The sequence below is a fragment of the Grammomys surdaster genome, unplaced genomic scaffold (genome assembly GCF_004785775.1).
Source record: "Grammomys surdaster isolate TR1022 unplaced genomic scaffold, NIH_TR_1.0 170, whole genome shotgun sequence".
NCBI classification, from domain to species: Eukaryota; Metazoa; Chordata; class Mammalia; order Rodentia; family Muridae; genus Grammomys; species Grammomys surdaster.
In genome coordinates this window covers 13,535,940-13,562,706 of record NW_021604618.1, presented here as the reverse complement: position 1 = coordinate 13,562,706, position 26,767 = coordinate 13,535,940, and the positions used below count along the sequence as shown (strand labels likewise).

Here is a 26,767-nt window from a genome sequence, read left to right as displayed (position 1 = left end):
AAATAGGAAGCCTTAGGAGTCAGAACAGATGCTTTCTTCCTTAATGGCCCTTTCTATAATTTAAAATCCTTCCATTTATTTCCCTAAGATTTAGTGATAACTTTAAACACTTTAACTAAATTACCCAGCGGCTTGGCAGCCATCACGGAGGCAAATCTTTTTAGAGATTGTAGCAATCTGTTAGATCATGGATACTATGATATAAAATCTGCATGCTCCACATACAAAAATTAAATCAGTGCAATGGATACAAGCACATGCTGCAAATGGCATCACTTCCAAACCAAGGGGACATGACCTGTCTCCAAATATTGAATTTCTGCAGGTTTTTCAGTCATTGACTTTCTAAATTTGAGCCAATTTATTCTCATTATCCCTAAGTAAATCTACTTTGATTTTTTAAAAACAGTTATTTTATAATCAAATAGAGCCTGCTAGCCGTGGTTCATGGATCCTGATGTTGCTAGGATGCATGACTTGGTATTTGATGAAAGTATATAACTTCAAAGGGGAAAAGTTTCAAGTGTCCTAGAAAATGACACTCCTGTCTTCTACTACAGAAGACAGGCCCAATCCTGGAGCTTCTCTGAAGCTTACAGACTGCAGGATTGGCCTCCCCATGCTTTGAAATCAGCTTCCTGTGTGGAGGACTGTTCAATTGCTACCCCTAGTCAAGATGATCTTAAAGCAAGGAACACATGTATTTATAATGAAACACATTTTCATATTTAACAGTGAAGAGAAAAAACCCAGAACCCCCAGATTTTATGTACTTTGAAAATATATTTAAAAACATTAAAAATTCTATATTTAAAACATATATTATATGTTAATTGGTACACTTAAATAGAACCTGTATTTACAATAGGCTTCTGATGTGGTTAAGTTTTAATGCCAATTTTTTCAATAACATAATTATATAAATATACTAAAATACAATAAATATTTTTTTCTTGTTTTACATGGTGAATAATATCTTTACCATAGAGAGAACAAGGCCACAGACATTTACTTACAGTTTCAATGGGAATCACTATAAAAAAGCAACAGGCCTGCTGCCATGCATGAAACATTTCTGCCAAAAAGAGACCACAGCAAGACTTTAAAAACAAAACAGAACAGAACAGAACAGAACAGAACCAGAACGAACAGAAACGAAGAAGAGATTTTAACAAATAAATCTCAGGTCAACATAAACCACCAACATGTAACTATGATGTATCTTAGTGGGAAAGAGAGCCAGCCACTGACCACACAATTGCTGAGTGTCTCCTATGAAGCCACTTAACAGACCTGGCCCTTGCAATACTGTAAGACTGTGATGGGTATCCTTTTGTTTGTTTGACTAATGTCTCTCAGAATGAAGCTGCAAAAAGTGAACATATAGCAGATATCTCAAGCATTCCTTGATAGGTTAAAAAACGATGACAAAGATTAATGCTGTCAAACGGCACAAAACAATCTATGCTACATGAAGTCTTTCAAAAACAGGGCATTCAGTGGTACTCTAAAAGACAGACTAATTCTAAAGGAACACTTGAACAAAAAGAAACTATTTGCTGATGGTATCTTCACTCCCTGAGTCACAGTGGACGTCCACTTTTGTTCATCCTTTCCACTCCTAAGTTGAAGCAATTGCTTGCCTCTTTTTTCTGATGCTCAGGAACCCAGGCAATTAACCACTAACACATTCACGCTTGGAAAAAGCCTGACTAGGGAAATGGGCTTAACACTAGTTCTCATTGGGTCCATTCATTCAGGCTTCCAACTTGACTTCTTCTAACCCCAAAGGGTAAATTACTGAAGGGACTCTTGTGATGAAGAAACAGAACTGGCAGGAGCTTTCTGTGTTCTTCACTGAAGCAAAATTTCCTCCTGTGTTCTTGACTCTTTCACAGTGAAAGCACTTTCCTATGTCTTGTCCTTTTAGCCCTTTCAGACATTGCTCATTCTGCCTGAGTTTTGATGCGTTTTTCTAGTTTTGCTTGTTTGTTTGTTTGTTTTCTTTTTTCCTTTTACCAAAATGTCTCGAAAAAATAAAACCTAGGCTTCCCGAAGTCTAAGCTCAAAGCAAATTAAGTCTCTTCACAGCAAATATTCCCATCATGCTGCATTAATATCATCATTGCTGTGCCATATTTGGATCCAAAGCTGCTCCAGGTTAATTCAACTTTATACACAATTATTTAGGAATGGGATGGAGGCCATAAATGGATTTGAGTGTGGTTCTCTAATTGAGAACCTCTTGAGCACTGTTAGGTAATGTAGGCACTTAAAGCAGAAGGCCTAAGCAACTTGACACATCATTCCAGAGCCTGCTCTGAAGGGTGCTTCCGAGCCTTCATTTAGGAATGTCTCAAGTACCATTCCCCACCTCCATCTAGACCTCAGGATGGCCACTCAGAAATTCCTCCTGCACTGCCAGGAAATAGTTTGTCAGCTCCACTTAGCCTCCATGGGGCCATTCAGTCCCATTTCAATGGCAGTGTGGTTCCCTGCTCTAATCTAAGTATCTGGCTGTATACAATAACTTTTATCTGCAAACATAGCTTGGCCATATTACAATTTACCCAATATTTATGCCTTTTAAAAATGAATATTTTGGGTTTTTCTTATTTCTCTTTACGGTGAAAAAATAAAAATAAAAATCACTGTTTGTCCATGAGTGTCATGAAATGACATCCGTTGTTCATCTGTTCATAGCAGTGGTAAAATATTTCAAAGCGCGCAACTTAATTTTCTTTCTTAAAACAAAACAAAAAGGGACCAAAATAGGAGGAGGGAGGGAAAGAATGTGCTTTGAACAAATGCTGGGCTTTCCAATAAAAGCATTTTTTTCCCTGACCCATGCCAGAAGAGTGAGCAGGGGGACCAGGGAGATACATCATGGGCAGTGGAGTGTGAGCTTTTTATTCAGTTGCCTTAATTTTTATTTGTTTTCCAGTCATCTGATTGGATTTTGCAAACATCTTTACAACATACAAATGTAACGCTTTATCAACCAGAATGGATAGTGAAGAAATTTTCTCCATCCCTACTCCGGGTGGAACTAAAAAACAAAACAAACAAACAAACAAAATAAAACACAAAACAAACAGAAATCTACCCCTCCCGTTTCCCATCCCCTAAGCCAGTAAAGCAATGACAACAGCACCTTGACATTGTTTTAATTCCAACGCTATCAGAAGTAAGCAGTAAAACAGAGTACTAACAAGAACGAAGATATTTAGTGTCTAAAATGTAAACGGAATGTTTTGGTTCAAATCTTTGTTTTTGTTTTTTTGGTTTTTTTGTTTTTTGTTTTTTTTATCTGTTTTCTGAAAGAGGGACAGTTTATTATCAATTCACAATTAAAGCAGCATGCAATTTATTATTATCATTTTTTTAAACTTTTTGTTTTCAATCCTTGGCAACGGCAACAAACCACAACATTATCGAGGAATGTAATGCAGACTTTTAAAGTTGTGCGCAAATGACTGTTTCCTTTCTGGTCATGGATATGTCCAATAAATAGATTGTAGAACCACTGTACTGTATAAACTTCATTTATACATGCAGTTCATAAAATTATTTTTTCTTAACTGAATAATTTACCCTGTTATGTATATATACAAATAGATAATTTTTGTCTCAATATAATCTATACAACATAAATCCACTATCTTCCCCTTTTAATGGTCAGTGTACATACACAGGAAGTGTCTATCCTTATGAATCGCCAGCCAATTCTCTTTTTGCTATCCATAGTAAGGGCCCGAACATACGATTGGGTAGTTCGGCATTGCGAGTTCCAGTGCCTTTTGTCTATGCCCCGGCAGCCTTCCTTTGTGTAACCCATGGGATTACACTTGGTCTCGTAGAAATATTGCTTCAGTTGGCCTTTTGATACCGGGACTTTCTCCAGGACTGTGACCGTCCCGCCCGACATGTCCACTGCAGTCTTTTTATCTGCCGCTGTGACCCACTCGCTAATACTGTCACACACGCTCAGCTCCCCACGGCGGGCGGGATCGGAGTGGCGCCGAACCCTCATAGACATGTTTGCGGCATCCAGGTAATTTTTGTATTCCTCCAGCAGAAAGAGCAGAGGAGGCTCCAAAGGCACTTGACTGCTGAGCATCACTCGGGAAGTGTACAAGTCCGCGTCCTTATGATTTTCTTCGTTGGGCCGAACCTTCTGGTCCTCATCCAGCAGCTCTTCGATCACGTGCTCAAAGGTGTCAGCCAGTGACGTCGTCGTCAGACCTCTGGAACCTGCCCTGGGCCCATTCACGCTCTCCAGAGTCCCATGGGTCCGCACACCGGGGTAGGCCAAGTTGCCTTGTCCGTGGACGTTTGCTTCTTTCATGGGCGCAGCCTTCATGCAACCGAAGTATGAAATAACCATAGTAAGGAAAAGGATGGTCATCACTCTTCTCACCTGGTGGAACTGTGGGAAGGAAGCAGAGACAGACACAGAACAGGTTAGAACACTTACTTTCTCGGGGACACCATGTGGCCCATCTGCTTGTAATTTCAGACTTTTTTTTTTTCATTTAATGTCTTACTGATCCACTCCAGCTGCAGGGGACACAAATCAATGTCAGTTACAGTGCTGTATGTGGCTTAATATAAACCAGAGACATGCAGTGTTTTCCGTAAGATTTACATGTAAGCCTGAGAGTAAACGGTTTCTAAGCAAGTGAACACACTGTGGCTTCCCCGCTCCCACCTCCTCCGGCTTTAGCAGCTTTGGGGGTTTAATTTTTAATGATCTCTGCTCATGCTGTCACCAGAAACACAATCACAAATGTTACTAAGCAACAACTGCAAGTGGAATAGTAATCTTCCTTTCAAGTCAGCAGCATAGTCCTTGGTAGGAATGTGTGAGGGAATGGTAGTGGCTGGAGGGCTGGGTGTCTGTAGCTCAGGCTGAGCAGGAGCAATACATACAACTGCAGTCGGAATGCTGGGAGGGGCCTTTTCTAGAGGCGAAGTGAGAGCACGTTGGACCACCTTGTTTTGCAAATAAGGAAGTTAAAGGCCACACAGGACTTGCCTGGTGTCATGAAGAAACTTTAGGAACTAGAGATCCCATCTCCAACGTTTTACTCCAAGAAGGTTTTGCTTATTTCCAAACAATTCATTTTCAATAGGTTTGTCCTAATGACATGCCTGAGGCTGGTGTGAAAACAAAGTATCTTTTAAGAGAAAGCTAGAAAGCTGGAAGAGTCCTCAGGAAAGGCATTCATGTCAGGATCAATGCCTTTCACTGCAGACATCTGTCCAGATTCCGACGGCACTTTGATGCCTTGTTTTAGCAAACCAAAGAGAGCTCAACTTCTCATTAGCAGAACTCCACCCCCTTCTAGTGTTGTGTGTGTGTGTGTGTGTGTGTGTGTGTGTGTGTAACACTGAGTTGTCATACCTTTACAAAGCTGAGTAGCATTTTACACACTTTGGAACTGGTAGCTAGTGCTTCTTTGTGTGCATTTGAAGTTTCCTACAACGTCTCTTAACAACACATCACAAAGTTAAATTTGGCTTGCATCTATAAACACGCTCTGCAAACCCAACTAAAATTCAATAACAAGCAAAAATAAGACATACCTATGGACCAAACCAAGGTTACGTCAGGTGGTGGAAGACTTCTGAATTACTTACCGGAAGCATTGTGCCTCTTAGTAGTAATGAGTAGCGTTTCTTTAACTCTAACATGCTAACTTTCTACTTATCAATGGAGGAACATAGACTTTTAAAGACATACACACATAGCATTCATTATTCAGGGTAAGTCCACCAGAAGGAAGTATGTTTCTGCCCATGATGAGTTGCTGAACACAAGTATAACCTACCTCTAGTCAAATAGGGCATAGTGCAGAAATGGCAAAAAACTTTAATATTAAAGTTCCTATTATTCATTTTTGAGACTACTACCAATGGCAATTTCTCCATATATATTCACCTTCAATTTGCATAAATGGTAAACGTACTCAGAACTGCTTGTACTGGAGGAGTAGCCAAGCTATGAGAAGACAACAATGACCCTACGTGGTATCCTGAACAGGGCACACAGACAGTTTAAGCAGTACAAGCTGCAGGAATGCTCACCAAAGTGGGACATTAAGGCCCTCCCGAGTTCTATAGTGGCATCACCAGCCATTATCTGAGGCTCTTCCCCTCAGGAAAGCAATGTACACAACAGTTTCAGACTTTGTAGATGTGCACAGCCTCCACACACCAGCCATAGTAAGAGGAAGTTGTCCACAAAGCTAGTTACCCAAGTGCAGCCAGACAGGAAGGAAATCGAGTGAGACATTTCACACAGTTCAGGCAATGATTTGAGACTAGTGCAGCATCCCTCTGAAGAAGGCTTACATCTTCCTTCCCCAGGAGACTGGACACTGCCTGAAGCCATCTCCCCTGCTCTGCTCAGCATCTCCACTACTTGGTAGCCACCTACTTCATCCTTAGTCAAGGGTCTTGAGCATCTTGCCCAGAACGAGTATGAGTTTGTAAATTACTCAGAGGAGAGTAAGAACTATTCATGTTTGTTTACTTGTATGTTTTATACTACTAATGAGGCTAATTATTCCAAGATGAATAATTAGGTTGGCACTATAAATTGAGTGAGAGAGAGACAGAGACAGAGACAGAGAGACAGAGAGAGAGAGAGAGACAGAGAGAGAGACAGAGAGACAGAGAGAGACAGAGAGAGAGACAGAGAGAGAGAGAGACAGAGACAGAGAGAACACAAACTGCTTGGACCACATTTAAGGTTTGAAAGGCAAATTGGTTTGAGGAAAATACACCTGTTAATCCTGCTAATATCTAAAAGTTTAGGAGTGTTTTGTATCTAGCACCATTAGAGAAATGAATCCTGCATGGAGGTTTCTGATCTGGGCAGGTGGTACTTATACCATTGAGGGAGACTTTTCTCCTAATATATATATAACTTAGGTGCATTCAAATAAAGCAGAAAAACAAAAGAAATGGATGAAGGCAATGGTTGGTATGTAATGTCTGGCTGGCCAATCACAAGTTGATACAACAGGAAGACACAATGAAATCTGAAATGTTGACATTTTTAAAAAGGGTGAATTTTAGAAGCAATGAGATGTAGATTTTGTAAGCATTTACTAAAAGGCTGTATGTTTTCAAATGGCTGGAGGTACTGAGGCATCTTAGCTACAGAGTTAGATTTGTTTTATTACTGTTACACCAATGACTCCTTTAATGATACATTTTTCTATACTTGAAGAGGTTTCCTCAGTCTTCCCTGGGTCTCATTTATCATTTTTATTGGTAACATTCTGATAAGGAAAGCACTCAAGGTTCTGTCTATCATCCTTTCAGCAGTCCATAAACAAATTTCAAGTAAACAATTGGCGTTTGAGTAAATATAACTCAGCTTTCCCTCCAAATCTACACATAGATTTTGTTCCAGGCTGAGCATCTAAATAGATTCAGTAATAAGCTAGGTGGTAATACATTCAGCCCCACTCCTCCTCTGAGTGGTACTTCGGCAATCCTTTTGGTCTATTTGCTGACAAGGCTTTAGAAAATGCCTTGAAAAGTAACTCAATGCTTTTTGTGAGCACGAAGGCATGGCTTACTTTGCCTGTTTCCTGTATGTTTCTTGCAATGTACACAAGGATGGTCTTGGCTCCAGCCTCAATCCTCCTACCCCAGCTTCTGAAGTGTTGAGATTACAACGTGCACCATCATGCCAAGGTATGCTTTTTTAAATCATGGCTTCCTGATATTTTGAGTAATCCTGGAGTTGACTAAAATGTTCAGAATAAAGTTTGATATAAAGTTTGACACCACATTTCCTGTATAGCTTTCAAATCTAGTTGGTAAAGGCAGTTTGCCAATGTCTCCATCCAAACTTATTTTCCAATACTTCTTTCTCCACCACAGTGCCACCATTCTGGCTCAGGCTTTATCATCTCAGTTTTGACCATAAAGTCTCCTTGTTGTGTGAGACACCCTTTTTGTCCTATTAAACTCCTGACAAAGCACTCCTATACTATTCTCGTATACAAAAACTTGCAATGACTTCTGTTCTGATTAGGCCAGGGTTCCTGTGGTCCTTTGTCATCAGTGGAAGTTTTCTGTTCTGATTAGGCCAGGGTCCCTGTGGTCCTTTGTCATCAGTGGAAGTTATTTGATTTTCTCTGCAAATAGTGATTTCTCCTCTCTACTTCTAGGAAACTGAGTCTTGGTAATCTTTCTTGATTATCAAGTTTAGTTTAAGCACTAAAATTTGCCATACCTGCCACCTTCTCCAATTACTCTAGCACACATTGTCTTCTCTGATTCTACATCAGCATCATATTTGGTACTTCATGCCTCCCCCATCAATTATTAACAGTAGTTACTAGCTGTGACCAGTCTTCTGTAAGAAAATAAGTTCTAGGAAGACTTTCTTAGCCTCATCTCAGTAAAGTTAATATAAGGTATACTACATAAAAAAAAACAATAAAAAGAAAAAGCTTAGTTAGAAGCATAACTTACAAGACTTGAAGATCCAACTAGAACAATATGCATGATAGCTTGCTCCTCTACTGCAGTACCATAATAATTTGTGCTATCTAAAAGATTACAGGACATTCATAATCTTCATCAAATTGGATTGTCACAAAGAGAGGGCAGTTAATATCACCATGATCACACAGTAACAACAATTATACTTCTAACTCTGTCAAATGTCACAAAACTGATAGATCGCCTCACCTACATTTTTACTACCAGAACTTAATGCCAGTTTTGGAATATTAATCACAGGGAAGAGAAAGTGTATGACAAGGAGGGAGCTTTTGAAACTTAGGCACCATTTTCTATAGTTATACATATCACAGAGGCCAACTTTCTAAAGCCAGCATGCTAAAGATACTACTAGAACTGTTTTTAATTGTGGTCATCATTTAGATCTTCTCGTCATTGAAGCTATGTGTAGAGGTGGGTCTTTTAGATTGTGAATAGATCATGAGAGCTCTGATCTCATCAATAGTATAGCCATTGATGGATTAATAATAATTAAATGGTCAATGAGGCAAGGCAGAAGCCAATGGGAGATAGGGCTATGTGACGTTCTGCTATGTAAAAGGCCTAGAAGAAGTGACAGCTGACCATGAAGTGAAACCTCTGAAGTGTGAGCCAAGATAAGTGGTTTCTTCCTTCAAGTTAGTCATGTTAAAACTAAATTTTCATGGCCAAAATTGAAAAGAAGAACCAATAATCATATAGGCAAATCAGGATAATGGGGATGAGAGGAACATAAAAGCTTTATTTACTCCTAATCTCTTTGTGGCTTTTGTATGTAAGCAAAAGAAAACACAGTTTTCTGAGAGTGGTTCATTTTAGACAATCCTATAACTAGCAAGAGTAATGATAATTTTAAAGGAAGATCAATTAATGTTTAATTCTGTCATAGAGGGTACAGACCTATTAAAACCACATTGTGGTGGTTTAAATATGCTTAGCTCAGGGAATGGCACTATTAGGAGGTGTGGCCTTGTTGGGGTAGGTTGTAGCCCTGTTGGAGTAGGTATGTCACTGTAGATGTGTGCTTTAAGACCCTCATCATAGCTGCCTGGAAGCCAGTATTCTCCTAGTAGCCTTCAGATGAAGATGTAGAACTCTCAGCTTCTCCATTGGCATGCCTGCCTGGATGTTGCTATCTATGATCCTGCCTTGATGATAGTGGACTGAACTCTCAGAACCTGTAAGGCAGTGCCACCAATTAAATATTATCCTTATAAGAGTTGCCTTGGTCATGGTGTCTGTTCATAGCAGTAAAACCCTAACTAAGACAAAAGTTGGTAGCAGAAACTAAAGTATTGCTGTGATAGGCCTGACCATGCTTTTGTTTGAAAGAATGTGGATTGTGAGACTTTGGATTTGGACACCAGTGGAATGCTTTAAGTCAGATTTAATTGGCTATCCTAGTAGGAATATGGAATACTTTGTTGCTGTGAGTGATTTGAACTGTGCAGACCAGGCCCAAGAAGTTTAAGTGGAGAAGAATTTTAGTGTGTGGCCTAGAGACTTTTTTTTTTTTGTGTGTGGTATTTTGGTGAAGAATGTGACAGCTTTGTGCCCTTGTTTGATGATTCTAGCTGAGGCTAAGGTAAAGAGATTTATATTAATTGCACTGACAAAGGAAATATCAAAAAACAAGACAACAACAACAAAACAAAATAGCAACAGAAAAAAAAAACCCAGCAGAGACTGTGTTCTCTAGTTAAGTCTCATAAAGAGCATTTTGAACAAGTATAGTAAGCTTAGAAAGAAAAAAATATAAAATATATGGTTTGAGTATTAAGGGGGTAGCAGGAAGTGAAATGGAGCTGAATCCTCTGTTCAGGGATATTAAATTGAATTAAGGGAGTGGTGACCTTGGGACAAGATCCCACCCAGCTAAATTTAGGTCCAGGCCTTGAGACAAAGGCAAGCAGATCTCTGAGTTCAAGGCCAGTCTAGGACAGAGCAGGCTCTAGGTGAAGAAAAGCTTCAGTCCAGGTACAGTGGTACACACCTTTAATCCCAGCATTCAGGAAACAGAGCCATGCAGAGTCATCTAAATTCAAGGTCAATCTACAGAGCAAGCTACAGGACAACCAAGCTTATGAAGTGTGGGAGTTGGTAATAGAAATGGGAGTCGGAGGAGGGGGAGCATCTGTCAACCCCAGCAAGCAGTAGAACTCTGGCAGTTTCGGCCATGTGGCTCTGGCTTTAGTGTCAACTATAGAAGGGACTACTGGGACAATTGGTGTTGGTTAGCTGGAGCTAAGAAATTAGTGGTGATTAAGAGGAGAACAGGATTACTGAGGTAAAATCTGGGAACCGTTTTCTGAGAGCACAAAGAAGCTGTGTTCCAGACATAGCCAAGGTTGTACCTCATGCTACAGTTGTACTTGGTAATGTATAAGAGTCACCCAGGTGGGGGTATCCATCCCATGTGCAGTCATCAAAGGTAGATGCTGATGTGGAAGTCAGGAAGTGCATGCTGACAAGAACCTGATATAGCTGTCTCCTTAGAGGTCTGCAAGAGTCTGACATATTCAGAGGCAGATGCTCACAGCTAACCATTGAGCTGATCATGGGGTTCCCAATGAAGGAGTTAGAGTGAAGACTGTAGGAGCTGAAAGGGTTTGCGGCCCCATGAGGAGAGCAATACCAACCAACCAGAGCTCCCAGGGTCTAAACCACCAGCCTGGGAGCACTTAGGGAGGGATCCATGGGTCCAGCTGTATAGTAAGAGAGGATGGTCCTGTCGGGCATAGGTGGGAGAAGAGATCCTTGGTCTCATGAAGGCTGGACACCCCAGTGGGTGGGAATTTGAGGATGGGAAGGTGGGAATGGGGGGTAGGGGCACATCCGCAGAGAAGCAGGAGGAGTGGTGATGGGATAGGGGGTTACTGGGTGGGTGGGGGAATGGGGTAAGGGGATAACATACAAAATGTAAATAAAACATCCAATAAAAAAAAAAAGAGTCACCCAGGTGGTACTGGTTTTGAAGGTATGAAGGGGTCATGGAGAGCAGCTGAGGCTTTGGCACTGTGAGAGGCCATAGAAGGCTGTTGTTGAAGGTGCAGCCTCAGTTGCAGTTGATGGCCCAGGACAGAAGAGGTCATGAAAAGAAGTTGAGGCTTGGTACCATGCAGACAGCCTATGAGAAGATATTGGTGAAGCCTAGTTGCAGCAGAAGACCCCAGTGTAATGTAGATGCCAGTACCAGATCACCAAGAATAGCAGCAACGGTAGAGTGGAGTCAACCAGAACCTAGAGTGCTGCAAAAGGCAGAGCGGGAGGTGTGGCCCAAGCCCTTTGGAGGAGCCCAGAAGATCATGTGTGGATCCTAGACATTGGAACAAGAAGCTGTAACACTAAAGTTGCCTTGGAGATCCTAAGATGTTTGAGATGCCACAGCCCTGGGGTACTTCCTGAGGAAAGATGCTAACAGTGAATGGAGCCAGCCCAGCATAAAGAAGTTTGTTGCAGTCAACAAAAATGAAAAAGGAGTTGGGGATCTGAGGATTGCTTTGATATCAGTCCATGGTTTGGAGTTTGCTCAGCTGATTTCCTGTCTTGCTTTGGGGATTACAGTTAAGTGATTGGATAAATCTCAGAAGAGACTATGAACTTTGGACTTTTAACATTGGTGGAACTGCTATAGACTATGAAACTTCCTAAGTTGGACAAAACGTATTTTTTTATTATGCTACTGTTGTGTAGAAGCTCATGTATTTGAATAAGCCTATGAGGGCCAGGGAATGGAATGTGGTCATTTGAATATGCTTAGCTCAGGAAGTGGCACTATTAGGAAATGTGGCCTTGTTGGAGTAGGTGTGGGCGTGAGCTTTAAGACTCTCTAGCTGCCTGGAAGCCAGACTTCTCCTAGCAACCTTCAGATGAAGATGTAGAACTCTCAGCTTCTCCATCGACATGCCTGCCTGGATGCTGATATCTGTGATCCTGTCATGATGATAATGGACTGAAATCCCTGATCCTGTAAGGCAGCGCCAATTAAATGTTATCCTTATAAGGGTTGCCTTGGTCATGGTGTCTGTTCACAGCAATGAAACCCTAACTAAGACATACATTAATGAAAATCTACAAAATAACATTAAAGAAGTTTAACTTTTATCTGATTTCACCACGTCTACATATCAATCTTACTTCTGTTTGTTCAATTATAAGGCAAGGAATCTATTTTCTTGTTTCACTGTCTAAGAAGGAGTTAAAACGTTTATGTGGCTTTAGAAAAACAAATGATCCAGAGAAGGAATAGATGAAATTTTAAAAAGAGAAAGATGTTCTTTCCAGGTAAGAAATGAAGAAATGCTTTGTGACACTTTCATAGGATTCAGAGGTCTCTATATAAGATAGAAGTGAGTGATGCCTGAGTGATGAATGGGTGAGAGAAGGGCTAGAGTTAGAAGATGAAGAGAAGAGCTCTGGACTAGAAGTGATAAAAACAAGACCAAACAACTGCCCAACTTCATAAGGTTCTAGGGATGATGATAACTATATTGGATGCTACTATGGGCACTGAAGATCCTATAAGAATTTCTGAGCAGAGGTGGGTGTTTAACTTGACACACAGAAGACTTCAAGGAGTGCCAGGCTAAACTAAATAAATAATTTCAATAATTGTATTCTTACTGAATAGTGAGATTTAAAAATAAATACTAAGTAGTTGTTTACATGTGGAATTATGGGTTTGGATCAATCTCTTTATTGAAACCTGGTTTGAAAAGGAAAGTGGTTACAGAAGTAGGCAGAGTTAAGTATCAACCATCAGTAATGTTTGGCTTGGCAAAAGAGCAGGACATAGAGAGATAGAGATGAGGAGAAACTACAAACTTTCATTCCAATTATAACTGTACTTTGGTTCTATGAACTTTGGTTCTATGGCTCAGCACTTTTAATTCAAAGACCTCCAAGTGCTTTGCAAATATTAAGTAATTAAGACTCATAGGACCCAGGAGATGCAGGTAACTATAATTATCCCATTTTGTGCTGGAGGAAAGAGGATCAGAGTTTTTAATCAACTCATCCACTCTGTGTGGTTCCCTTGATAGAACAAGGTCAGAACCTAGATTCAGAATCTAGATTCCAGAAGTTCGGCCTTACAATCAAGGCACTAGTTTGTTTCATCCACATACATAATTTCCATGTTATTTTCTCATGTATTGCTAAAGCAAAATTAAACAAAAAATAAGACAATACTAAACACACCTACACATTCCTCAAAGAGGATAAAGTTGAAATTCATAATTAAAGTAAAAAAAATAGCATGATCATTACAGATATTCACCTACTCAGCTGGTTGTCCATTTGATTGAAGATAATAAATAATTTTGAAAGTAATATTTGATAATGTAGATGTTTCAAAACTTTTAGAAATACTTTTATAAGGTAATGTTTAAGTATTTATGTCTCAAGATATTTAAAGACACTGAAGTGAGGGTTAAATTTAGGTATTAATTTGACTAGATTAAAGAGTATTGTTTTGAGGTGTGATTATATCTCCATAGGAGATTGTGAGACAAAGTGGTGGACTGAATAGGAAAGTCTATCCTTAATTGTGGGTGGACACAATCCATATCATTGGCTGGTGCCCAGATAAAACAATGAGAGATGAAGGGCAATTGGCTCTCCCTCCCCATAATCGGTTTATACTCATCTTATGCAAGATTCATTGTCACATAGACACAAGTTCTGATGTTAGACAACAGAAGTATCAGCTCTCTGGACTTGCATGAGTGGATTCTTAGGCTATTGTGCCTTCAGACAAGGACCAAGCTATGCTACAGCACAACAAGGTCTATAACTTGTAGACAGCATCTCATGGTGCCTCTTAGCCTTCATAATCAATGTGCCAATGTCTGTAATACACCTGTGCTCAAATGTTTATATCTACATCAGTTCTGTTTCTCTCAACACACTAATATAGCTTTCTATAAAGCATAGTCTTTCCTATCATAGTACTCTAACCCCTGGTTTTAGCATGGCATTAAATGACACAAACTTTATTTAATGATACTACAAAAAACCAAATAGTTTGATTAGTCTATAGTAAGAAGTACAGGTTAATACCATGAGAAAAATGTATATTTTTCTGAATCATTAATTTGACAGAAAAATTTACAGGTATTTTTGATAGAATACCAGTCTTCTGTTACCTTCCTCCACTCTCCTCCCCTGACATAAACAAAGAAACAAACAAAGAGACAGACAAATAGACAGACAATCATTTTTCTATTGGCAGAAGACTTACCTTTCTTTTGAAGCAAAACTAGACCACCTATCCCATAAGGACAGAGACCCGAACATTCTCCATGGAATTCTCACACACAGTAGGCTGTACAGTATATTATGTCAACTAGATTCTCTAGCTACTGAATGATCTAATAACGTTTATGCTGATGCTATTGGAACAGTATATGGGGAAGGTTTAGTTAAAATATGAGCCATAAATCTTAGTATCAATTAAAATAGTGCCTTGGATTTGGGAAGATGGAATAAAAAATGATCTACTAGAAAGACCAGCTCTAGGCAGAGAACTCTCTACCTTGACATCCTAACCTTAGGCACAGCTGCCAAGCTCCAGAGGTCCTAAGCTGCCATTAACACTGCCTCAGGCAACTTAATGTCTCCCACAACCAGTGGAGGTTTCTGAATGTCAGAGACCCTTAGCAAGCCCTGTTCAACCTGCCCTTCTCCTTTGCCTAAACAGCACATGACTCTAACAAATGAGCCCCAGCACCAAGCTTTCCTAGCTCACTAACATATCAAATATGTACTTCTAAATATCCTCTGGAACAGCTATTTTTAATTATAGGGCCCAACTGGCAGCTGACAATCAAGGATTAAAATCTTTTTAAATTTAGATTTTATTTTCTTCTGCCATCCTGACAGAATTTGTTACCATTCATCCTAACAATGTTTGATTTACCAAACTCTCTTACATGGTTGACAAATATTATTAATTTCAATTAGTATCATTAGGCGTTATTGACTCATTCTGTAATCCACAACCTGTAACTTTATCACGTGAATATCATATTTAATGACAGATGCTCATCAATTACTATGTAATCATGGATGAGATTTTTAAAGTTATTTTATTTTATATGTATAGGTGTTTTATTTGCAACTATATCTGTCCAAGAGTGCATGTCTGGTATCCATGGAGGTCAGAATAGGGCATCCAATTCTCTTGGAAGTAGGCAGTTCCAAGGTTGTGAGCCACCATGTGGGTACTGGGAACTGAAACCCTGATTCTCTGGAAGAGCATCTAGTGCTCTTAACAGCTGAGCCATCTCTATAACCCCATAGGTGGGATGTTTTATGAAAGGTGATGATGGCTTTGGAAGTGAACAGGAATGTGAAAACATCTTGCATGTTAAGGTTTTTCTTAACATCATGACAAAATCAACAAAACACATGCAGTGGGTGTTGAGTCACAGAGGAGATGACAGGTAACCCTGTGGCATACTGAAAAAGGACCACAGTGCTCACCTTGATGTTGCCCATTTCCTCACATAGATGCAAGTACAACTAAACTGTACTTAAATATATACTTTTGAATTTATGTAAAAAATTCAACCTTGAAATTAATTTTATGCATCCTAAAGTCTCAAATATCAGGTAACATTTATTGCTGTTAATGAGATTCAAAATTGTCAGTAAAGGGCTAAGAAGACAGCTCAATGAGTAAAACATTTGTTGCATAAACTGAAGGATCTAAGTTTGAATCTTCAAAGCCCATGTAAAAGTCATATGCATTGTGTGAGCTTTGGTAATTTCAGCATCTCCTATGGGAAGATGATAGGCAGAGACAGGAAAGCCACTAAGAACTTTTGAGCCAGCCTGACATATGCAGCAGTAATTAGATTTCATCTCAACAACGTAGAAGATGAGGACCATTGCTTAGGGCTGTTCTATGACTTCCACATACACACCATGGTACCCAGGCACCCACATTCATGTATATGAATGTGAAGCTATACAGACCCATTGTACATTCAAATAATATAGTTAAAAGTAAAAAACTTGGCTGGGCGGTGGTGGTGCACACCTTTAATCCCAGCACTTGGGAGGCAGAGGCAGGCGGATTTCTGAGTTTGAGAGTTCGAGGCTAGCCTGGTCTACAGAGTGAATTCCAGGACAGCCAGGGCTACACAGAGAAACCCTGTCTCGAAAAAAACAAACAAACAAACAAACAAAAATAAATAAATAAATAAATAAATAAAATAAATAGAATAAAAAACTTGCTAAGAAAAATGTTCCAAGAAAAATAAGAGATTTGTAGGACCTGAAATTAGAGTTTTAGAAAGTACAGAGGTGGGACAAAATTCAATGTATTTAAACTAAGTGAACCTTTGGTTCTTTCTCAAACTGTGATTAATGCCTAAACTGTATTGGCATTAGCAAAGAGCTCATGAGAAATGCAGCATTTCAGCTTTCTCTCTCTCATCCCATGTATCCTACCCACTACCAGAACTGGCATTTCAATTAGATTTAGATACTTCAAGTAGATTTATCATCTCATCAAAGCCAAGATGCAATAACGCAAGTCATACAGAGAAAGTCAGTCTAGGAAGACAAGGAAGAAAATGGGTGACATCAAGGTGAGCACTGTGGTCCTTTTTCAGTACCCCACAGAGTTACCAGTCATCTCCTCTGTGACTCAACACCCACTGCATGTGTTTTGTTGATTTTGTCATGATGTTAAGAAAAACTTTGACTCTTTTTGCCAACTGACTTTTTTATTCTATCCTTATCATAAGGTACAGGATACCTATAAATAAGAATTGTTACATGAGCATTTGTAGGGTACCACTGATATAAATCTGGACTGCTATTCAATTACTAATTTTTCCCAAGTGCTATGAGGCAAATGCAAACACATTTAGCTCTCCTAATCACTTCGCACAGTCTGATATCACCCACTCAATGAGAACCATACTGGAGATGACATGACTAACTAGATCTGAGAGTAGATTTCCAAGCACTCAGCCAGATGTCAAATTGCTTTCAGCCAGATGTCTCTGGTCCTTTGTGTTCTGAAATGGTAAAGGGGAGTCAGAGGCAGAGAGAACTCTCCCACTCAGGCACATTTCTTAATTTTAGAATTGGTCCTGAAGCCAACAGATCTCAGCTGTTTCTTACCATGTGTACATTTCATGGAGCATGAAATTCAAAATATAATTAAGGTCTCACTAAAACAGTGCAGGCAACAAAAGTGCAATATGCATAGTATATATCTGTGTGTATGTTCATGTGTGTGTATATGTATGTATGTAGCAGGAGCCAGAATTCTTTCTCCAACTTCAATTGGACACTACAACAAATGGCCAGTAAGTAGATAGCACAATTTCTTGGTAAGTATTCAATATTTGCAATCAGTTGCTTCAAGGCAAGTACCTTAAATGACGTTTTAAAAGTTAAAAATGAAAGAAATGCTTAAAATTTTTGGAATTGAACAAAAATATGAGGGAGTTGTCGAAACAATTTTGTAAGCAGAACTGGAAACTAGTCCACTGTTGAACTCTTGACAAAAGATTGTGAGGATTGCTAGAATCTAAATATCAAGATCTTAGCAGATTCACAAGTCTACATGTGAATGAATGCTCTGTATTGGGAAGCCTGGCAGCATGGCAAACTGTGTACAAATGTATGGGGCAGACGTGACACTGTCTTACTTTCTTAGGTGGCATCTCAGATACTGTTAGTTCTACCTTGAAGAGGATGTTGAAATGCACAGATGTCAACATGCTAAAGGACTGCCTTTACCAGATTATATACAAGCACACCTACAGGCAGAGGATCCCGTGAAAGCTAAGCTCTGTCTTCTTGCCTCCAAAGAGTAAGTGTGCCCTGCACCAAAAACAAAATGGATGCAGTTGTATTTTTTTGTCCCTAAGGAGAGATCTTAGATCTGAGGATGAAGGGAATCCCTTTAAGCAATATTTCTTTCTGTTTTGTCTATTGGAAACATTCCAGGACCATGGACCATGGAAATTCAAAACAAAAGAAACAGAAAAAGGAAGTCAAGGCAGTCTGTCATATTTCAATTTCTTCTCTCTCTCTCTCTCTCTCTCTCTCTCTCTCTCTCTCTCTCTCTCTCTCTCTCTCTCTTACAATTAGCTACTTTAATCAAAGTGTTTATAGAGTACTGCTGGATACTCCTGTCTTCCTGCCATTATATGCTATCAGATTTTTTGCTGCAGAGAGCCAACAGCTCACCAGAGACCATTGCCATACACCCAATGGAGCCCAGAGCTGTGGTAGAGACTTGTCCTTGACAGCTTTTATACAGATGATGCTCCTGAAATTTCCACAGCCAATATATTCTGGTGGCTATCAGCACCATTTCCAATACAGAAAGAATATTTGTCTACAATTAAACCCATATTAGAACAAAGCCTGTAGCCTTGAACATCATCTCTTCAGAAGGATGACTATGTTTTGTCTAAACAAGGGAGCATTACCGATTAGACCCTATCTTCTGAAGACCCAGAACACCAAGCTTTAAAAACTGAGGTAAGAAATATGTGGAGGAAGAAACTAGGAAGATAAGTTGCCCCTGGCAACAGAATAACAACAATTCTTTTCAAATTACTATCACGATGTGTTGAGGAGGGAGTGGGGGAGATAAAATTAGAAAGAGAAGGTTACTAGTTCTTTGTTGCTCACCTTTATGCACCATTTTCAGCAATCAGTTTGTTTGGCTCTACTGAGGTGCAGAGACACACACCACAGCCTTTCTCCTGGGATGCACAGTCATGCCACATAAAAGTGTGTGGGTAGATGCCAAAACATGTATGGACATGCAACCCATTCTGTAGAAACTCAACGTTCTGAGTATTAACGAGGATTAGCCAGAGCACATGGAGAAAACTGGTGGTTCCACACATCTAGTTGTCCTTCGGGTTATGCTTGCATCCAACTCTATAATTTCTTTTAATTGCTTACTGCAATGCACAGGAAAGCGCTCATTATTTGCAGCTTAATGTGGGAGGAAAAGTAAAATATGTCTCCCTGCCCACTGCCTTACTCCAGCTCTCAACTCTTCTAGGTGTTAGTGTAAGAAGTTTCTGTACACTGTGTATAATGATCCATGTGGGCCATAATCAAGATACTGACTGTGTTTTGAACTACTAAAAAATATAAGAAAACCAGTAACATCTCAGATAAAAAGCAGTATATACTGCTGGTCAGAAAATGCCACCCCCAACATAAGCCCTGGTGTGGAAATATTCAAACCTGTACTGTCATAAGTAGCAGGGCAGTGAGAGCTTCATCCTTTCTCCTTTCACTAAATATAAATGTGTAGAGGTTACATGAAAACTCACATCAATATATTTCATCTAAATAATGAGATAACGACTCTATTTCTACCTACTACCTATAAATAAAAAACATTGTTGGGAGTCGTCATGTGGGTGGAGGATGGACTTTAGAGGATCCTCTGGGCAGCTGTATAAATACTAAGGATTACTAAACTACTTTTTGTATTAAAGATGACAACTTAACAGTTAACCCTCATTAACTATGAGCCATGCAATCAAATCAGCCAGTTTACAACTGTGGCATCTGAGACACAGGAAGGTTCATCAAATTTTCCTATGCCCAGAATGATGGAGATGGAGTCTGGTTCTTCAGTGTAGATTCAGATGTGGATATGGTATCTTCGATTTTGAAAGTATACATAGTGAAGACATAATGTACTCTCTGTATTCCACGTTTTAAATCTGCTTCAGGAAAACCTTATATGGGAGTTCCTGATACATGGTGTTTGAAGTCTTATTCCATGGAGTTTGAATATAACCCTAAAGTTTCTTTGTTAATGACCCTATCATGGGCTATTCCCCTAAAGTACCAACCATACATACATATTTATCAGGCCAGAATGTAAAAGTTATACATCACATGAAAGTAATTCATTAGAGGTGTCAGATATTTTTTTTCCTGGGAACTCTTTGGACACTGGAACAGAACCATGTACTTTATAGACCACTAACACTGCTACCAGATGCTTGCTTCTCCAGTAACTCTGCTGAAGTAAGAATGATCTCAATCAAGACACAAGTGTTAAGTACCTTTTAAAAATATACTTATAACATATTTATAACATTCTAACTTAACATTTTGCATGTCTAAATGTCTAATACTATATGGTACCTTATTTGTGACCTTTGTACTATTTTTTAAGATTGTAGCTTAGGGGCTAAGATATTTGTAGAAGGAAAATTAAGCTATGGCAATTTTAAATGTATTCCCAAGAAGTATTCTCAAAAGTGGCAGAAGAGATGGTCCAGCCTGGAGTCAGCAGTACTCTCAGGGCTGGGGGAGGGAAGCTGACATCCTAAATGTGTGTGTTGAGTTAGATGACAAATAGAACATCTTGCTTCTGGCCATTATCCACCCTTATGAGAGAGGAGACTGAGAGAAGCGGTTTCGAGCAGCTTGAGAACAAAACTGGAAATGCCTGTTGTGAAAGCCTTTGCAGGTTTCATTAACAAAATCAAATGTGTCTCTGTCCCTGTGCCTGAACTGGCATTTGTAAGTCCATTTATACACCAAAGGATGGCCTCTCCTGTAGACCAGACACACTCAACACTGCAACTGTCTAAGCTCAACTGAAAATGGTTTCCCCTTTAACATATTCCTGTCAAAATTCTATTTCAGAAAATCTTATTTGGCCAGGCATGGTACCTCGCCTGCAATCCGAACAGTGAGGAGACAGAGGCAGAAGGACTGCCACAACTTCAAAGTCAGTTTGGGCTACATAATGCATTCCAGGCCAGCTAGAGCTGGAGTGTGGTCCTGTTTCATAAGCAAGCCACCAAGTAAGAAGATAAATGCATGGGTGCCTATTCGGATTGGATAACTGCTCTGCTACGCTCCATTGGCCACATTCTCCTAGGGCAGCAGGACTGACAGAATTTGTTTTTCTAAATAAGGCACACTATCCTCAGAGAAAAATGAGATCAAGAATCAAACAATGAGAATGGTAAGAGTTATGGGAGGATGGCCTGGGATACATGCCATTCACAATGTGGAGATGTTATCTGGGTCATAAATCATGCTGCTTTCAGATGGTTCCTTACTTGCATAATGCAGGAAGCTGCCTGGCAACACTGAGGACAAAAGTGTACTGATAGTGCAGCCGGGTTCCGTGTTTATATTGTGCTTTGGAATTTTAGTTTATCACATATAAGGTATTAATTATTTAATTATAAACTTTGGGGGAAGCACAAAATCATTCCTCAAAAGACCATCCCATGGGAGCAAATGCTCTAAGCAGGACTTCTCTGTGCCTTGAGGTGTATGTCTTGAAGTCGGTCCTAGAAATGAGGTTGGTATCGGAGAAGAGAACATTGAAAGCCTAGGATACAGAGCACCACAGTGGAAACTTTTTCTTTTCTGTTCCAATAAACAGCTGAGTTCTTTGGAGCCAACCTCACTAGTTAGGTGAATAATGAATGTATGCTTAGCTTTCCATTACAGGGAATTCTGCAAGTGGCAACATGGGTCTATTCCATGTGTGTCACTAGAGTTGGCGTAAGCCCATGTCCAGGGTGAGACATTATCTCCACTGTGTCATAGTCCCAATAAAAATCAGGGACAAAATAAAAGACTCAGTGCTCACTTGGAAGTTTTTCTCTATTTCTCACCTTACGCAACACACTATGGACTTTTTGGACAGAGGGATGCTCACATATGCTCTTAGAGGGAATACAAATTGTTTCAGCTTAGGAAATTTTATGGAATAACTATCAAAATTTTAAGTGAGCTTTTCTACAATATAGCAGTTCTACTGCTAAGAACAAATGTGGAGACAAGTGCACAGGTACAAATATGCATATACACACATGCATGTATACACATATATACTACATATATGGCTATTAATTACAAAAAGGTATATAATAGAAAAAGCCCAGTTTTCAACTATAAGAAAATAAATCCATAGCAACTCCTTAAAGTCAAATTCTAACAGCTGTGAAGAACATACTCTTTCTCCCATAAGCTGGAATGGAAAGTTCTCTGCAATACAGTGCTAAATGTCTAAAACTAAAGTGTAGAAAAGTGTGTTGTTACCTTTCCTTTAGAAATGGGGGGGGGATACAATCACAGTCATATTTTCTTACATTTCTATAAAGCACACAGTAATGGTTTCAAAATAATTCTATACTAATGGAAATTGTAGATATTGTGTGTAGGTAGGTGCAGGTAGAGGCAGAATTCTCGGTATAAACTGCTTTTTACCACTATTTTGATATTTGAATTATATAAATAAATTAAGTATAAATTTTAAACTGCTCCTAGGCCAAGATTGTACATGCTGGTAATCTCTGTACTTGGGGGACAGAGGCAGGAAAATCAACAATTCAAGGCCATCCTGAGCTACATAGTGAGTTCAAGATCAGCCTAAGCTACACAGAACTTTTCTGACTCAAAAAAATTAATTCACTAAACCAATTATTTCCCTAAATATGACAGTTTTGAAAGTATTTAACCTAGGGGTTTCAGTTGTTTTGGGTCAGTATCCCTACTGCTGTGGTGGTGTTGTACCTAGCAGTCTGAGTTTTGTATTTCATCTTTTGGTACATTTCCCTGGAAGAAGTTAGTAGAAGGTCATTGCTGGGAGACAGGAATGTGAGACAAGACTTCTGATCCTTCCTCTTGCATTTCATACAAAGTTGACCCTTTTAAGTAGCATTTGACTATTTTTTTAAAACCGGCAAATTGAACAAACCCATAGGTGAACAAGTATAAGGACCTGTGCCTCAGTTCTGCTTTGTGCGGAGGGTAAGAGTACTAGCCCTTCTGAATTCTGTGTGCCTTTGAAAAGTAACTGGTACAAGGGAAAGGGATCTGTGACCTGTAAGGGGCAACTCTACAAACTGTTATGACACACAGCAACAGACTGAGAGGTAAGCAATGGGCAAACAGAGGAGGGGACTCCAGCTTGTTTCCCAGAGTATCTAAATCACTGAAACAATAAGAAAGTAAGCATCCCAAAGAAAGAATATAAACACAAACAGAAAACAAGAACAAGCTGATACAGAGAGACTTCAAGAGGAAGACACGTGGTTAAGGGACTCCTTATGTGGTTGGTTACCCTCAGTCTCTTGAATTCTGTAAAGTTGAGCAGGGCAATTAGGGAGGCAGCTATAGAAGAAACTCTAAGGGTCCAGCCTTGAATATAACCATGAGATCTATGTTGAATGAAGGACCCAGTAGGATGGCTCTTACTCTGTGAATAATATAGTTGTTGGATCAAGTGCCCACTTCGTACAGGTGGCTTCCAACTTACTTTCAAAATCAGATGGAAACTTCAAACATTTCTGAAAATGGTCCTCTGGGGACCATTTACCCCAAATTAGAGACTGAATGAAAAACCATTCTTTCAAAAAGCACCTCTCCTCCAAAAACCCTTCTCATCTCCATATGTACAGTCATCTGGAAAGCAGATTTACCATTAAACGGATGGTCAAAGCTGTCCTGCAATGTTAAACTAATCACGAAAATCTAAGCGTTGCTTTCCTCGCTTTCCTGGAGTGAAACATTCCAAAGAGGCTGGAAATAACCACATTGCTGGTGCTGTAACCTGGGGTCCACTGTCAGTGCTCTAAGTTTATACCAACATCCAGATGCTGGGACAGGAAACTCGCTACTTGGAACTCAGTAAAAGCAAGTAGAGCCCTCCCTTTTATTTTGACGAGTGAGGGCCCCATGTGAAGTTCCTAGTTCTTCCTTCCAGAAGGGTCTAATTCTGCTTCCAGGTGTCGACGGTGGCTAACTCATACAATACACTTGCGGAACTCCCATTAATGAAAGGAGGGACTTGCACATATGACTCAACATATTTGTAGACCTCAGAACTTCCACAACTTTCTTAAGATCAATGAGCAAGTTAGAGGTATGTGGATAATTGTTAGACCCAGCAAAGGTGACTAGTGTTGGGCTACCTCATGCAAACTCTATTTCAGAAATATTTCTGTGATATGAAGAAAATGGAATGCACTAAGTTGTTCTAAATCATGTTTTCAGACTAGGCATTGCCTCCAAAGCTTCTAACATCTAATCTGACACAGACACTATACACAATGATTTAATGGTTATACAATTAATCACAGTGCTCTGAGATGCAGAAAACAATCCAGGCAGGGCAGATTTATCATGGACAGGAGTCTGTTTAGTGGAAACAGAATTCCTGCTGGGTCTTGAAGAATTGGTATAATTGTATGTGGAGAGAGTAATAAATAAACAAATTAGACCCAGAGAATTATGGCAGAATAGATTTCCGATCTTGTCACTTTAGCTATAAAGTAAAGCTCATTTAGGCATGAAGCATGCCAGTGGGACATTTTGCTGCTTTGATGACAAGGTTCTAAAACCTCTTTTTCTAGAGTTGGGAAGTGCTAAGAATACAGCACAGTGGTACTGTCAAGTGCCAGTATAAACTTTACATGTATTAACACATTTAATCCCCCACTACCCTGACAAGAGGTTGAGGCAGGCACAGAGTAACTAACTAGCTGGGATCACAGACTCAGTAGCTGTTAGGCCAACTCCATCACTGGATTCAGGAATATAGACTTTGGTGTTTTGCTCTTCTTTGGAAGTCTATGATAAAAAATTCTTTCCAAGTCAGAATGATATTTACAAGGCCGCCTATTCAGAGCCTCTGAATGTCTGATTATTTGGAAAGCTGCGAATCTTTTCTAGCCATGTTCTAATCTAGGTATTTGGGCAATGAAGTAAATGCTAATTCCCTGTAAATCACAGGCTATTCGGTTTACATGGCTTCTAGTTCAGGAGACCTCAAATGTTTCTGTATGCTTGAGAGAACTGCAAATTACTGAGCTTAGCACAGACCCAGGCTCAGTCTTGCATTCTAAGACTTCATGTTTATATTCTTAAAAATTTGAAAGGCATTTCTGATGGTCACTAGGTTTTGGAATCAGTGTTCTTTATGTTCCATTTTACTTATATATTCAATATTTCGCTTCCTCTAACTCCCAGCTTTATAAAATATATGCCTCAAATCGTATATCCATTTTCCTTTTGTTGTTGTTGTCTTTTGTTTGTTTGTTTGTTTTTCAAAAAGTAAGGTAGAATGCATTTAAAACTCCTTTAGAATACCTGTTCCTTTCTAGATTCATGATTTTTGGTTTGCCTTGTGACCCACTGAGTTTAACTCAGGTAATCTCTGTAATACATTGGAGAAACAGTAAGGAGGTGTGTGTGGGTGTGTGTGTGTGTTTGCACGTAATGATAGGGATGTGAGGTCATAAGAGATGTGGGAACTCTTAGGTTTTATAACATGTTGACTATAAAGAACAAGTGACGGTGGTGGGGGGGGTGAGGATGGGAATGTGTAATACCCAGAGTGGGGTTCCCCCTTCTCAGAGGAGAGGAGAAGAGGGGGTGGGAAGGGTCTTCTTGAGGGGGACTGGGAGGAACGGAGGCTGATATTGGGATGTAAACTGAGCAAATAAATAAATTAAAAATAAGAAAGAGCAACCAGAGGGTGTGGAATAATCAATACTATCACACTATAAGGAAACCATTGCCAGGACCATGAAGATTATAAAGAATGAGGTAGGCCAGCTGTGTAACCCAGTGGGAACATTTGCTTATCATGCACAAGACTCCGACTTTAGTCTTTAGTAGGAGAAGAAAGGATGAAAAAATGAAATAGTCAGTAAATGCAGGAAGAACATTTTTGAAATAAATATTAAGGCTAATTATAACTTTTCTTCTACTATAAACCACAGATTTCCAAAATTCTATAATGGGAAGCTTTGAACATTTTTTTAAAGGAAATCTATTTTTCAGCTTATTGCTTTCTGCATACTCTGAATGAGGAGGCAGATGTAGCAATCAACACAAGAAATTGACACAAAAAACATGTTGGGAGACTGACACTGTCATCAAAAAGAAAAAAAAAGTTAAGATTCCAGGATTGCCCTGCTATGGACCTCTATGTACTGAGCTACTGACTTCTGATAGAGAACATTTTGCTTCCCAAGAAGGTTTTATGATGCAGAGTGTCATGGGATCTGAGGAGGAAAGCAGTTGAGGTTGAGGGTAGAGACAACATGCTATATGCTTGTTCTCCAACTAGACCAGAGTTGCTGTTTTTTTTTTTTTTATATTGAGGCTCTACGTATGATCTTATTAGAGAGCATTTGCCTCGGTATGGTATGGTATGGTATGGTATGGTATGGTATGGTATGGTATGGTATGGTAT

General features: G+C 39.5%; 1 protein-coding gene across 1 annotated transcript in view; it reads right to left on the bottom strand.

Annotated features, from left to right (window-relative positions):
• Window positions 1–763: 763 nt before the first annotated feature.
• The window catches only part of Bdnf (brain derived neurotrophic factor), a 34,170-nt gene continuing 8,166 nt past the window's right edge, over window positions 764–26,767 (bottom strand). Inside the window, 1 exon segment of the mRNA XM_028766921.1 lies at window positions 764–4,429. Coding sequence (XP_028622754.1) covers window positions 3,659–4,429 — 771 coding nt within the window. The 3' untranslated portion in view covers window positions 764–3,658.